The sequence below is a fragment of the Argiope bruennichi genome, chromosome 11 (assembly GCF_947563725.1).
Source record: "Argiope bruennichi chromosome 11, qqArgBrue1.1, whole genome shotgun sequence".
In the NCBI taxonomy this organism is placed as follows: domain Eukaryota; kingdom Metazoa; phylum Arthropoda; class Arachnida; order Araneae; family Araneidae; genus Argiope; species Argiope bruennichi.
Window position 1 is genome coordinate 63,021,807 of NC_079161.1, and position 17,005 is coordinate 63,038,811.

Here is a 17,005-nt window from a genome sequence, read left to right on the forward strand (position 1 = left end):
CTTATAACATAAACATAAATTCTTCGATTGCGTTCTTGGTATGGATTTACTCGTCTCTGTAACCATGTTACTTCCTGCTCTTTTTTTAGAATTACTCAATGGGCAGCGTATGAGCGTAACCTAAATATCAGAAAGCATTCTAAAGAAATATATATATATATATATAAACAACTTACTCAAAACACTGGGACGCTTCTATTTACTCTTTGCCGAAAAATGTATATTTATGAACAAAATTTGAAGAGAAAATCTTTCCTTACAAAAAAGAATATATAAATATTTATTTCATCGAAAATCTGTTTATCAAAATGAAACTTTTCGACCGCTGTCGCTTGAATATGAAATGCAACAAAGTATACATACAAAGAGAAAAATATTTTCCTTTTCTTTTTTTTCTTTTTTTATTTCTACATTCCGGTAATATTTTCGGAATAATTTTAGATATACTTTTCTGAGGATGCCATATTTCTTTTTCCAAAACAAAGTGCTAGAACTTATCATTTATTTATGCAAGCAAAAGATTTTCAAAATGGAAGTAGAAAGCAAGAATGAAAAGTATATTCTTTTCTTTGTAATTTAGAAAATAGATCAGGTAAAATGCTAAATAAGAAATGTTAATTAAGAATTTACATTTTTTTTGCAATGTGACGAAACACAGATTACGAGCACTCGGATTAAAAATTATCGCTTATAAGCAAAAAATGAAATACTTGAAGATATAATAATTTTTAAAAGAAGTTGGATTTCAAATCAAATGAATAATTTTGTTCATCTCTTCTTAGTTTAAATTTGGCATTATTTTCAGTATTTCCCTAGCAATCCCTAATATTTTAAAATTATTTCATTTTTTTTCCAATGTTATTTCTGTTTAAAAATGCACTAAAATGCATGCGTAGTTTTAAATTTGAATTTTGTACCATTTTCAGTATTTCTATAGCAATTCCTAATATTTTAACATTATTTCATTTTTTTCCATGTTATTTCTTTTTAAAAATGCATTAAAATACATAAGCAATTTTAAATTTGAATTTTGTACTATTTTTAGTATTTTCATAGTAAGTCCTAATCTTTTAAAATTATTTCAGCTTTTCAAAGCCATTTTTGTTTAAAAGAGGTATTAAAATGCATGCGCAATTTTAAATTCGAATTTTGCATTACTTTCAGTATTTCCATAGTAAGCTCTAATCTTTTAAAATTATTTCATTTTTTTCAATGTCATTTCTGTTTAAAAATGTACTAAAATGTACGCGCAGTTTTAAATTTGAATTTTGTTCTATTTTTAGTATTTCCATAGTAACCCCTAATCTTTTAATTATTTCATTTTTTCAATGCCTTTTTTATTTAAAAGAAGTACTAAAATGCATGCACAATTTTGACACACAATAACATAATCAAAATACAATTAATTAACCCTTTGCACTAGAAAAAGTAATTAGATGCATGATTATTCACCTAATACAAAGATTTGTTTATTGCTCTGAAAAAGAAATATTCGTATCTGTTTAAGTCGAATTTCTTTGAAAAATTAATCTATATCTTTTTAGCATTCTGTAGGCGTTTTTAACAATCAAAATTGAAAAATAAATAAATAAACCGTCAAAATGATGCACCGTCTTGAATGGTAAGTGAGAGATACCATCCAAGAGCAAAGGGTTAATGCATTTCTCATCATCACATGGAGCTCTTTGTTTTTATTATTGTTATTGGATTTTGGTAAATACATATTCAGGGGGAAGGGTCAGTTTGTGATCAAATTATAAAATGACTGAAATATTTTCTCTTTGTATACGATAAAGTAAGAATACTATGTGTTAAATTCTTTTTAAGTTACACAATTCATTGAATTTAAGAAATACATGGTTTTATAATCAACCTTTTATGCTTTATATAATTAATATTTATTTATCTTATTCTCAGCTCCAAATTATGTTGGTGACGACAGTCAAGTCCGAGCTGAAAGTCCATAAGAAACTTGAAACTTCAAAGCATTCCAAAAGTGTTAATAGGTAAACGTTTTTTTATATATATAAAACAGAATTGAATTGATTAAATGGTCTGTCATTAGTATCTAAATCACAAGGTTTGAGCCAAATAAGCGAAAACTAGATTATTATGAGTGCAGAACATTGCTAAAAAGATGCCAAGGCTTAAACCAATCATAGCAAATATGTATCCTTTGCCATAGACTTAGTCTGTACAATTTGCGAACTCGCTTTATTATAAATATAGTGAACAATTGTTTGCCGAAGGAGCTGGTGAAATATAAATTTTTGAAACTTCAATTTAAATTTTGGAAATTTTGTATATGTTAAAATTTTATGATATATATTTTTATTATAAATGGAGTATATTTTTATTTTGTTTTTAAGATGTTGCAGTAAAATATATTCCAATCTTTGTATTTAAAACGCTAAAGTACTTGCCACAGAAATTGCTCTTATTACATACTATCAAATGGCAACAGCTAGATGTAAACAAGTCACTATAGAACGTTTATGATTGCTTTATTGAATGTTTTTAAAATTGAACTTAATTCAACGTTTCTCTAATTAATGAACTTGCAAAATATTATTCGGAACGCTCCGGCTAGTGCTCGCCAAATCTCCAAGTCACGTCACATAGAGGAAAGAAGATGTAAAAGATATAAAAAAAGAGACGTCTAAGTTTAATCAAGCTCGAAAATAGGCTTAACTATTGCAAGATAGGTAATAGCTATGACTTATCTATTGAATGACCAGATTTTCCAAAGCCATTACCTCACAAAAAATGATTCTTGCATTATCTTATAGTTCAAATATTACCTTTTTAATGTCATAAATTTCATTTATGTACAAAGTTTTCGTTATTTTTAATAAATATTTTAATTACTTAATTTTTAATGTTATGAAATTTTAAATTCATCCATTAAATCATTCAATCGCGTGTTTTCTCCAAGGTTAAAAGATTTTTAAAAAATGTTTTCCTTGGACATTTAACTGCGTGGTAGGATTTTAACTTCCGTTTTTATTTCTTAATACATACAATTTTTAATTTCTGTGCTTTACAATTCGTTTTGATTTATTTCGCTAAACTCGTGTTTCTAAACCTTATCATATAACAAGGTGAAAATCGTAAAATTAAAAAATATGCATTCCACATTAATTTTTAACCGCCTAAAATATTAATAATTAGATGAATAAGTTGGTCGACAAAGTGGTTGTTAAATTCAATTTAATTATTATATATATAAATTATAATTAAAATTTATTTATAAATTATAATTTAATAATTATAAAAATACTAAAGTAATAAAAAAAATTAAGCGTTCTTCAGGCTTACATTATTCTTTACTTTTCATCAAGAAAATGTCTTATATTTCAGCTATTATATAATATGTTTCTACTTATATGATTGATAAAATTAATATACATACTTCATAAATATTACTTTAATACATATAGTGTTAATACTAAAAAGAAATTACAAACTAGTTAATAACTTAAAAGAAAAGAAATCAATGTTTTACAATAAAGATAAAAATATTTTTGAATACTTTTATAGTGTTACCTACAAAATTCATTTTATCAAGACGTGTTCCTTGAGTATAAAGAAATATATTGATTATCCCAGACAATTTTTCTAAGACGCGCAAGTATAACTTATATGTTGAAACAGGATTACCAATATACGGTTGGCTTAACACAGGCTTAAAGTTTTGATAAGGTATTAAAGTAAGATAATTTTAGGTAAATGTAAACAAGTTTTTTCAATACTTTTATGCGTAAAAAATTACATTAAATAAACCGCATCTTATCTTTTATGTATTCAATTTTACTGCTATCATATTTTCTTGCTTATTTTTGTTGAATACTGTTTCTCTTTTAAAAGGAAATATAATTAATCATCGTCTGGATTATGGCTACAAAAATTCTTCAAAAATCGTTTGCTTTTGTTGTATTTTATATGAAAAAAAAGCAAAATGCGAATGTTTATATTCAATTTTATTTAGTTTGATAAAATAATTCAACTTTGTTTGTTTCTATTTCAACTTTGTTTTCATATAATCTCTAGTAAAAAATCCATTAATTTTATTAATGTTATAAGATTTAGTTTAAATTTGAACAGGAAATCATCAGCCATATTTTGATAGCTAAGAAATGTTACTGCATCCGATCTGTTGAAGATATTATATTTTATAATTCAATGAGTAAAATCATTTCTATCAGTTATCCGTAAATGAACATTTTTTAGAGTAACTAGCTTTCAACTGAAAGAATTCGAAAGAGTTTTATAGAATTAAAATCCGTTAATAAACGATTTCGAAATCGTCGGAAAACATTCCTGTGTCTCATTAGAGAAAATGAATCATTTCCGAAAAAAATTATGAAATTTAATATCAAATTAAAACAGAAACTTATGTTATTATGAAACTTACTCATCTTAAAAGTATTTAATTTTTAATTTGAATATAAAAGTTATAAATATAAAAAAGTATAAATATACAAAGTAATTATATTTACGCTTACTTACAATTTAGTATGAATGACTATACGCTTTTTTTTTGTTATACTAAGAAATCAGGTATAAAGCTTCATATTTAGGTGTGTGTGTGTGTGTGTGTGTGTGTGTGTGTGTGTGTGTGTGTGTGTGTGTGTGTGTGTGTGTGTGTGTGTGTGTGTGTGTGTGTGTGTGTGTGTGTGTGTGTGTGTGTGTGTGTGTGTGTGTGTGTGTGTGTGTGTGTGTGTTAAAAGAATTGATTAGTTTTCTAAAGACGAGTAATATATTGCAAAGAATAAATATTTGTACTTCCATCAATTCTCCAAAATGAATAAAATTAAACGTACATTTGCTATTCCCCCCTCCCCGCTTCTCTTAGGAAGAACTGCATGTTCCATATGAGATAACAAACCAGGTATTGAACAAAAAAAGGTATTTGTAAACATTGTTATTATTGTTTTTAAAAAATCCTTTTACATTTTTATTTGCAATTGAGTTAAATGTAGAATTGACTCAAATCTCATATTATGCATACATTTTTTATTGAATACTATGAATAATTTTATTATTTCATCTTTAACCCCTTAGCTCCGGCTGTCATCAATAAGCAATGTAATAAATCTGCCTAGCATCCCAACGATTGTCAATAGATGATTCATGGTTTTTTAATTTATTATTATTTTTTGCAGTCTTCAGTAAATATCCACCGGAGATTTTATGCACCTTATGCTCTTACATGCTACTTTTAAATCGATTTTTTTTTTTTTTTGTATTTCAAAATGTAAACATATATAGTTTTACTCATAATTAAAGGGATAATATTACCAGGCCAATTATTAAAAAAGTATCATGTATCGTTTGACGGTAAAGAAAACAGTAATTAATTCAATCTAGAAGAGTTTGGAAGACGATTAATATTCATTTCTTAATTCTAATAATTAATTAAGTACATTTTGCCTTAGATAATTCTTCTTTTCTTATACGTCCTTTATAATCCATAATTGAATATTTATCCTTAAATTATAAAATGGTAAACATGGAAAAATTCAAAGTTAATTGAATTGAATTTATTAACAAAAATTACTTTAGATGGTATGTATCCCATGCTCACGAACACATTTTGTTCCCATGAAAAAAGGATAATTATATACATTTATTTATTTATTTAAAAAATGTTATTTATTTACAATTTTAGATAATTACTATACGTGATATCAAAATTGTTCGTGCATTAAAGAAAGTTTCCTCCCTTCTTTTGATAATATATGATTGGCGCAATATTAGCTTTTGTCTTGAATTTATCATTTTTACAGAATCTATCGTGTGATCCTTGGAGAGTTATTTGGCGATTAATTCCAAACATGCATTAATAGTACGCATAAATCGAATTTGTGTTTTACACGTGTTTTTCTCTGCAGATCTAAAAAAACTTGATACACAGTTGCATTTGCAGTCACAAAATCCTACACCAAATTTGAGTCCTTATGTGTTTGAATTATCGTGTTTCTGAAAGTACAAACCAACAGACTGTCAACCCCTGGTTGTATATGACTTAAAATTTGGCAGATGTCTGCACTATAGATGTTAATACATAAAAATTTTATCTATCTAGCTCTCTTTGCTTGTAATTATCGTGTTAACTTATGCACGAATAGACAGACATCCTCTGAACGGATTTTGCTCAAAATTTAGTATTTTTACTGAATTTATTGTGTCATCTTTGGTGAGGTTTTTGGCAATTTAACTCTGGCATGAGGTTAATACTAACCGGAAACCGAATTTGGGCTTTAGATATGTTTTTCTGATTCGTTAAAACAATGATTAGACACAAAACTGCACTTTGACACTTCCATACTTAAGATGGTATATTTCAGCTATTGCATTTTTGAATTATCGCGTTAACATGCTTCTGAGAGTACAGAAAGACAGGGCAGTCCACCCGTTGTCTCAAACTTTTACAGGTGTTTACAAAACATATGTTAAATCTGTGTACCGAATTTTATCTGTCTGGCTCTCATTATTATCTTATTAATTGATATTCGAACAGCCTGATAGACAGACTTCTTCGGAACAGATTTTATTCAAAATTGTCTAGCATCAAAGACAAGCCGAGATGCTGAGTCAGATGATTGACCGAAACCGCTGTGGCTTTCAGCAGATGCGGAAAACCCAGATGTTTGACGACACGGATCCGGATGACGCTGCAGTTGTTCGGCAGAAACCACCTTGTTCTTGAGCAGATCCGCTAAAGCCTGGCGTTTGACCGAAAGAGGATTGCCTAGAAACGGATCCGGACTGTACTCCTGTGCAGCCTCTAGATTCTGAGAGGCCTGTAGATCCTCTATAGCCTGAAGATTCTGTCCTGTGTAGCTAGTTTTAATACCGCTGGTAGTAGAAGCTGCTCTCTGAGAGTAACTGTTGGATGAATAGCTGGACGAGAGGAAGCGGGTACTGGAATTAATAGCATTTTCTACACTGCTAGCGTCTACGTTCATGTCAAGGCCTTCTTCCGCACGTGATACTCCTTTCAAAACTGCTGAAAAGTATTTAATATAAAGGCCATACATCAAATTTAACCCCTTACCTGCCGAGGATAACTTGCGAGATTCGGTCCCCAGTGCCACGTATATATACGTATATAGTTAATTGCGAAACGTATATATACGCCAGGGGCAGTTAACACATTGACTTAGGGAAACGTATATATACGCCTGCGGTAGGCAAGAAGTTAAACTGTCCAGCACAAAGCATTTTTGGGTTATCTTTGTCACAGACAGAAGACATTTTCCAAAAATATGTTTTTCGAATTCAGGAAGAACACGAATACGTGGAAAAATGTCTTCAAAATCTCGAGTTCGATTTTTGATGATTGCTATACTTTCTTTGTACTACCTATACGAGACAGTAGTAAAAGTTTTTTTTTAATCTATAATCCAGAAAGAGTAGCCTCTCGGAACTTTTTTAAACCCTAATAAAGATGTGATACCATCCCCTTCTCCGGATGGAAAAAAGAATGTGGGCAAAATCTTGAATTCCATAGTGCTCAAAATTTTATTATGAGTGTATGACACATGAGAGTTTTATGCTTCGTAGCAGAACACTAAATATACGTTTTGAACATCTTTTCCTTCGACCGATTGAAAACTGAAATTTGACACAGTGCTACAATTTTAGTAATTAAGATCACATGCTAAACTTTATTCCATTTTCTGCAACGAAAACAAAGAAAAAAGTACAACATAAAGTACAAAAATACAAAATAAGTTCAAAAGCTTGCATCATCAATTTTTCACGGCGTCGTTACTCCGGGGATGTAAAAGTACTTTGCTATAACTACTTCTATAACGATTCTGAGGTTGCCGCCTCTTTCTGTTGAATAAATAAGTGATTCCCTATTTCTTTGTTCTTTTCCTATCTTGACTGGTGAAAATGCAGTACCTTAGGTATTGTTCGTGAAAAGAATGTATTCCTTGATGTTTTCTATCTATCTCCAACTTGTAGTTTATCCTTAAAAAGAAAAAAAGAATTCGATAGCTGCACTTAATCTCATTTGATAAAATTATCAACTTTCAGGTAAATTAAATTCTTATGCCTGCGTTATAGAACTTTTTGAAATTAAATTAAAGTTACGATTTTTACTTTATACGTAGTATAAAAAAGTATAGTAATCGTAAAAAATTCGGACACGAGATCTTGTCAAATTTCTACGTTTTATACCGAACTGAGTACGAAAAACACATTTCTGGAAAATGTCCATCTGTCTGTCTATGACAACGGCAACTGAAAAAATATTTGACCTAAACGACTGAAATTTGGTGTACGGTAATAAAATCTGTTCAAAAGAAGTTCGTCTGTCCGTCATTCCGAATATAAATTAACAGGATAACTATAAAACGAAGAGATAAGATTCGGTACACAAATTTGGGTAAAATCCTAGATGGGCCCACCTGTTGGCGACTTACTTGAAATCTCGCCAAGTTGACTACTAATTGAATATTTGTTATTATTATTATCTTTCAATTAAAAAACGATACTTGAAGGCCAGAAATAATAATAAATAAAATAAAATAAATATAATTAATAAATAAATAGTAATAAAAATAAAATAAATAAATAAATAAAATAACATAAATATAATAAAAAATAAAATAAAAATAAATTTTAAAAAATCCGTCTAGGTTGCCATATTGGCGAGGTTATCACCACTCGTTTGGCGAAAATTCAAAAAGACGCCAAGAGGTGGGCTATTCTAGGATCCACCCCAGATTTGATATCTATAGTGACACAATAACTTGAATATATCGAATTGGTACTGTACTTTGTGCCTACAAGTGCCATTGTGTGCCAAATTTTTTTTCATCCGTATGAGAAAAATATGTTTAAAACACAAATTCTATTTTCGGATACGATTAATGGCATGCCAGGGATTAATCGCCAAATAACTCGCCAGGGATTGACACGATGGAATCAATAAATATGCTAAATTCACTCCAAAAGTTAATATTTCGTAATATTGTCAGCCAGTGCAATGCAAGGCTTCTTTGGTATAACAAGTTTATTAGAGAAAATCCGAGAAAGTTTTGGGAAGACAATGCCCGCTGATTCTTACCTTTTATCTTTCTGATTGCAAAGAACCTTTCCATAAGACCTGTGTCGTGATTTTATATTGTTCTTCATACTTTAATTTGAATTTTTATAATTTCCTCAGAATAGAGTTTTCCGTGGAGAAAATTAGCGATCTTTACAATTATGGCAAGCGTTTTCAAAGATTTAAAAAAAAAAAAATCTAAAGACTCCCGTAATTTTTTCCCCTATTTTCTATTGAAAGGTTTCATTGTCTCGTTTAACCCTTTCTTGGGCCGTGGGAAGTATGCTTCCCACCAAATTTATCAATCTTTGTATGAAATTATGTAGGTTGGCATAAGTTCTGAGAAATTTTTTTAGTAAGTCAGAAACTTAGATGCTTTAGTTCTTTATTTTACACAAATTGATGTGTCTTGATGTGTTACTTAATTATTAATTAACCTAATTAATTAATTAATCAAATTAAATTTATCTAATAAACTAAATGAATCCCTTTTCTTATTCTAATTTCAAGCCTAAAAATATTTTAAAATAATATGACTACAAAAAAAATGGCCCTTTAAAGGGTTAAAATTGTTAACCATTGCCCAGGCCGTAAACGCCGCGAATACTCAGATTTTTATTACCCTATTCTCGCCTATGCGTGTATTGTATTTCATATTCTAATAAAGAAAACAGAATGTGCAATCTGAATGCTTTTTTTCATCAGATTAAAACCAGTATTTAACACAATGCTACAATCTTAGAAAAAAATATCATACCAAATTTCCTTTGTATAAGTTTTTGAGTTATCTATTTAAATGCATTCAAATGTACATACTGGCAAATGGTCAATCCTTTGACTAATTTGATTCAAACTGAGATATGGATTTATATTTTAAATTCTAAAATTGCGTACAGAATTTTACCCATCTAGTTACTTACGTTTTGTAATTACTATGTTCATTCGCACTCAGACGGAATTTTCCTCTGAAAATGGAATTGTTTTGAAAATTTGGTAAAAACTAATCGCCTTGAGCGACCATTTTCTTTTTCTAAAATTATTGACTTTTTATATTGTTAAATGATTAACGTGGAATACATTTTTTAAAAGAGCACTTCCCTTTTTTATTTGATACGATTTAAAAACATAAATTCAATTGAATAAGTTTATTGAAAATTAAAAAGTGTATGTATTACGAAAGAAAAACGTGAAAAATCTTCTAAAGAGACAAATTGACAAAAACATGCAATTAAATGTTTTGATGGACGAGTTTGAATTCCATCATAACGTTTAAAAACATCGTCACAGATAGCAGATCAAATTTAATTAAAAATATTATTAAAATTATGTGAAATAATTGCAAGGAAATAAAACTGATATCATTAAAAAGACAATTCCTTAAATATTAAAAAAATATTTTTAAAAAATATAAAATAATTGTTATAGATTATATGAACATCAATTTCCATTGGCAAATCATGTTGATTATACAACTGGTGACGTTTAAGTCTATTTTTGCGTTAGCTTAAACTTTCTGTTTAAAGTCTGTTTCTTGATTTCTTTTATATCTTCATTCTTCTGACAAAATGGTGACACTATGAACTAACTCTAAAACCTTTCTAATAATATTTTGCTGTTCCATTGATTAGCTAATTAAAGTGTTGAATTAGTGAAACTATAAAATTCCTTGATGAAACGGTCTAAAATTCGTGTAATGATTTGTTTGTATTTGACTATTACCATTCAATAATAAATAAGAGCAATTTCTGTGCCACATACATAAGCGTTTATAGAGATGTATAAATTTGTTGTAAAATCCACATACCAAATATAATTTGCCTAACTCACAGCGTTTTGAATTATTCAGTTCACAGACAGTTAGACATTCCAAAAATCTATTTTTCTGACCTTAGAAAACCTAAATTTCGACGATTCATCAAAATCTCAAGTTTGAAATTTTTGACGATTGCCATATTTTTTATGTATATTTCGTACTCGAGAAAATAATAAATAAACAAATAAAAAACGGCAGAATTTCTTGATAAATTTTCTCTTTAACCGCGTATTAAAAATATTACTAAAAATGCAGGGAAATAAAAATTATAAAATTTGCTTTAAAACATTTCCTGCGACAGCATTGATAATCTTTTATCATAAAACAAATTTTCAAATCTACCGTAACATTACAAAATTTGCAACGCCAAACGATTTCCATAAAAATCATATTTCTCTCCAATTTGCTTTTCTTTCAAATAAAAAAAGCTTGTTTCTAAGAATACACGGTTTATAAGTATCAGGATTTATTATTAATTAGAAGTCAATTAATCATCTGAAAACTTTGAATAGTAAAAAATTAGCATATAGATTTTAATTTTATGCTTCAGCAATTTTTTATATTTTTTTCTATTGAACCAACTCTTGCCTGTGGATTATTTATTAATTTTTAACCAGGAGTTAAATAGCCTTGTCTATAGAATAATGTGTAAAAAAAATAAAAATGGCAGAGTTTCGCACAAAATATTCTCTTCTCTAAAAATCGTTTGCTGCTGTTAATTATTGACAAACAAATTATGTGATAAATAGGTAGAAATTAGTTCAAAATAAAAATTTAAACCAAAATTTCTCTTCTAACATTGAAATAAATCATCTTTTTTTCATCCAAATTTTAAAGTAATAATGGAACAAGGTTTATTTCATGTACTGGACATTTAATTAATGCTACTATTTTGGTTCTGGCATAAAAATATATCTTGAATGTGTTTTGGATATATTTCCATTTTTTCAATAAATTTCAGTTTTGACATCGAATTCAGAAAAACAAATTATAATTTCAGATGATATATTAACTTTAAAGAATATAGATGTTGTTGCTTGTAATGAAAATAAGTGCATATCTAAATTCTTAATACGCTTAGCTTGCATATAAATATTTTTATATATGAAATATTACAATTCCTAAAATCCTCTTTTATTTTATAACTTAATTTTTTGTTAAAATAAGAATATCTGTGTAACAAGCGATTTTTAAATCCACCAAAAGTTTTTTCGTAAATTTTACTTTTTAATGATACAAAATTTAATTAAATATTACAAACGACAATTTATAGAAAAATTATTCAACCGATTTAAAATATACAGTAGCTCAAAAAATTGAGCGTACACCTTACTTTTACTTCATAAATCCGACTTTCAATGTAAATAACACATTACCGGAAAGTGCAAACATGATTTTATTTTTACACAGAACAAATGGTTTAATTTAGAGTAAAAACAAAAAAAAATCAATGAAAAATTTCTAAATTGAACATTTTCAGAAGCATTTTAAATAAACATACGCAGAATTTTGCCTCAAAAAAATGATAATACACCAATGAAATTTTTGCAATATCACGCATAGAAATAAAGTGTCACTATTAAATTGCATGTATGTTGGCTCTTATAATGGCCTCTAAACATCATGGTACCGATTTGACCCATTTTTGGTGGTATTTGAAGATATTTTACCCCATTCTTCTTGCACCACTTGTTTTAAATAGGTTTTGTTTCTAATTTTGTGTTTTTGAACCCCTTTTTCGGGTATGGCCCACGAATATTCAATGGTATTGATGTCGGCGTACTGTGGTGGTGTGTGTAATTGCTATTTACAATGAAAAAGACACCATATTTTGAAGTTACGTGTATTCTGTTTGGGGTCGTTGTCTTACTGGAAAATGAAATTTCTATCTAAACCCAAATTTTTAGCACTTTCCTTTAGAATGCTGCAAAGTATATCCAAGTAAAGCGTATCATTTATAATGCCATCTATAAAATTTAATTTTCCTACCCCGGATGAAGTCATGTAACCTCAAATCATCATGAAGTTACCATCATTTTTAACTGTAGGACGTAAATTTTTTGGATACAAAGCAGTATTAGGCTTTCTCCATACAGTAAGATGGTTGTCACTGCCAAAAATGTTGAAGTTTCTTTCATTACTAAATATAGATTTCTTCCAAAGGTTATTGGTTTTCAATTGATGAGCTATTGCAAACTTCAAATGCTTTTTCTGAATTTGCAAGCTGGTGAACGGTTTCTCTCTAACAATGCTACTTTTATATCCAGCTTGTTTAATGGCATTTAGCACAGTTTTAGCACTTACACTTCTGCCTATGATTTGAAAAGTTTCTGCAACAAGTTGGATGAACCATATGGTAGCAGCAATCTAAAGGAAAGTGTTAAAAATTTGGGTTTAGATGGAAATTCCATTTTCCAGCAGGACAACGACCCCAAACAGAATGCACGTAACGTTAAAATATGATGTCTTTTTCGTTGTAAACAACAGTTACACACACCACCACAGTACCCTGACATCAATGCCATTGAATATTCGTGGGGGATACTCGAAAAAGTGGTTCAAAAATACAAAATTAGAAACAAAACCCATTAAAAACAAGTGGTGCAAGAAGAATGAGGTAAAATATCTTCATATGCCAGCAAAAATGGGTCGAATCGGTACCATGACGTTTAGAGACCATTATAAGAGTCAAAAGACATGCAATTTAATAGTGACACTTTGTTTCTATGCGTGATATTGCAAAAATTTCATTGGTGTATTCTCAATTTTTTGAGGCGAAATTCTGCGTATGTTTATTTAAAATGCTTCTGAGAATTTTCAATTTAGAAATTTTTCGTTGATTTTTCTTTATTTTTACTCTAAATTAAACCATTTGTTATGTGTAAAAATAAAAACAAGTTTACACTTCCCGTTAATGTGTTATTTATATTGAAAGTCGCATTTATCAAATAAACGTAAGGTGTACTCTCAACTTTTTGAGCCATTGTATCTATAATCTTTCCATTCAGCAAGAACATTGATAATAAAAAAATTCTTCCATGTCTGCAAACAAAATTTAAAATGAAAAGCTAACAGTTTCGTAAATTATAATGAAACTTTGACTAACTTCTTCCTTATATTTCATAGTATAACAAAATTCTAAGAAAACCTATTGGGTATTTTAGATTTTATTTGATCTTACAATAAAAAAAGTGTAACATTTTCATTCCAAAAACATCATTCTCAAAAAAAAAAAAAAAAAAAAAAAAAAACTTTTAACAATTACATTTTCTATTTGATGCAAACGATAATAAAAAATTAAAATATATTTTGATAGGATCACATTTTTATTTATTTTTTTTGAGATATAAAAAAGAAAAAAAAAATGTTTTGCTTAAGCAACAAAAAATATATATATTTTTACAATGTGAAACATCAATTATTCACTTTTTATTTTCATTTTTATTTCTATCAATTATATTAATAAGAAATTCAAGAGAAAATATTTTCCTATATTATGAAATTAAGTAACAAGTGCAAATTCTCAATTTGTTCAAATTCTTTTTTCAGGTCCCGTTTGCTCAATAGATCTCTAGTGATAATCGTATTCCTCCTAATAGTTTCCGTCTCAAGCATCATGTACATTAATTTCGATGATGAACTTTATAAATATGCTTTCTCCTCTAGTTCCGCAGTTTTGGTAAGTTTTTCGAACTAGAGAAAGGATTAAGATTTTCTTTTGTATTAGTTAATGACACTGTATCCATTCTATAATGAAACAACTGAAGTAGGTATTTTCCCATTCGCACGGTATCAGTGCTAATACCCCTGGTGTAATGCCAATACTTGGCCATTAAATTTTGCTTTTATTTATACTAAACTGTTGCATTGTCAGTTATTTGGTACTAACGAAATTCTTGGCGACTACCTTAAATCATTATTTTAGGTTGGCAGTGATTTGTGTCATACTAACGGACTTGAAAATTAAATAGTTGACTGATACATTTGGCTACATACATTTTGTCTCCAATATTAGGTGACGACAATTGATGCCAGTACTTTAATTTGGTGATCAGTAAGATCATGCTAATGGACTGGAATGCTTTGGAAGGAAAAATATTTGGTCTCTAAATTTTGCTTTTATTTATACTAAATTGTTACATTGTCGCTGATATTTGATACTAACGTAATTCTTGGCTAGCACCAATATCACTATTTTAGATTGGCAGTGACTAGTCCCATACTAACGGACATGAAAAGTCATTGTTTGGTATCAGTATTTGGTTACATACATTTTGTTGCCAATATTAGGTGACAACATAATTTTTGACAACAACTGATACCAATACTTTAGTTTGATGATGACTAAGGTCATACTATTGGGAAAAATACCCTCGTTATGAAAAATAAAATAAAATTTTAATTTTATAAAAAGGCTTTACCTCTTAAACACCCAAAATTTATCATGTTAATTATTTGAATAATATTTAAAAATAATATAAAAATTAATACTTTTTATCCTTCTTCAATTAATGATTTGTATCCAAAGAAAAAGAATATATATTAAAGCAGATGAGTTCCGGGCGAGGCAACTTGAAGACAAAACCATGACCAATCAATAACTAATTAGGAAATGAAAAGAAAAATAAATCATGAGAGCAAAGAAAAACAAAGAAGCATCATACAATTGGCCTTGCGTCAAACCTTGACTCCAATCAGAGCAGCCAAGCCCTTGCCAAATTCAGTAAAAAAAAATCTTAGGTTTTCAACTTACGCTTTTGAGCAATGGTAAAATTTTGGTGCATTTTAAGACTGTTTGGCGACCAGCCCCATTTTATGTGTCTACTAATTATTTATTTACTTTTTATTTTATTTTAATTAATTAATTAATTTTCAATTTCCTTGTCCCTTGAGTTCTCAGTGTTGAAAAATAGCCAACAAAGCATGATTTTAAAATAAAGTGTGAGAGTATTGCAGCTTTACAGCCTTAATGAGCGACCTATTGATGATATTAAAGTTATATAAAATTAAATGCATGATATTCCGCATGAAACTTTTAATCATGGCATTCATGTTACTTTGTGTTGCCATGAATATCATAAGATTTACATTTGAGAAACTGTTAAAGAAAATATAGGTAATGTTACTGCATAAATTTACACAATCATAATATTTGATATTATGGAAATTAATTCCATATATTAGTTATTCTCACTCTTTTTTTTAATTTCTTTCCCTTCTGGTATTAATTCTAGCTGAAATTTACTCCTTTTTTTTCCTTCATTGGTTGTTATAATAATAAAGAGTTAAAACGGGCGTTAATATAACTAACTAATAATGATAAAGATTAAATAATGGTTTGATCAAAAGATTAGTCAATTAATATTCAAATTTTGTAAAATGGGAAGCACAAATGAAGTGATGAAAACTAGAATAGAGAACTAGAAGATAATACCAACGTAGTCCTTACTATCATTAAAAAGGAAAATTTCAATATTTATTTATATTGATGTGTGTAATCTTCAGGAGGCTGAAAAACTTGAAGAGGTAATAACTTACTAAAACGGGAACCATAAACGTGAAACCCGAATCGTACAGTAATACCACAAATATAGCCCATTACAAAATGGCCATCCATTATATTACTCTCGCAGAAAACAAGAATAGGCATATTGAATCTAATTGCTTTTCATCTACAAACTCAGGATACCTCCCACAAGAGACAATAAAATGGAAATCATAAAACTCAAAGACAAAATCATTTTCTAAATGAAGCAAAACAAATTATTGCAACCTAGTTTAGGGTGCTCCTTCACCTCGCCAAGGATGCCAACAATGCCTATTCACCAAATCAAAATTGAAGACGGCCGACAATAATTGTTTTATAATATTATTTATCTAATCAATTATCTTGATTGGCGATTTGGTATTGTTGGCATCTTTGATAAGGTGAAGATGTATCTTAAACTAGGTTCCAACCAGCAAACGAACTAATGTAGCAAATGTACAATTTAAATGTAGCAATCCCAAATAATAAAAAACAAACAAATGGTATTCACTTAAGATATACTCTATAAACTCTAAGATATATTGCATGTCTAAAGGCGGAAACATATTTTATATTTTAAAAAGATATTGCTAAATTACTG

General features: G+C 28.7%; 1 protein-coding gene across 1 annotated transcript in view; it reads left to right on the forward strand.

Annotated features, from left to right (window-relative positions):
* Positions 1-17,005, forward strand: part of LOC129956574 (uncharacterized) — a 634,064-nt gene that overhangs the window by 601,488 nt on the left and 15,571 nt on the right. The window contains exons 24-25 of the mRNA XM_056068502.1: positions 1,918-2,006; positions 14,427-14,556. Coding sequence (XP_055924477.1) covers positions 1,918-2,006; positions 14,427-14,556 — 219 coding nt within the window. The remainder of the gene's footprint in view (positions 1-1,917; positions 2,007-14,426; positions 14,557-17,005) is intronic.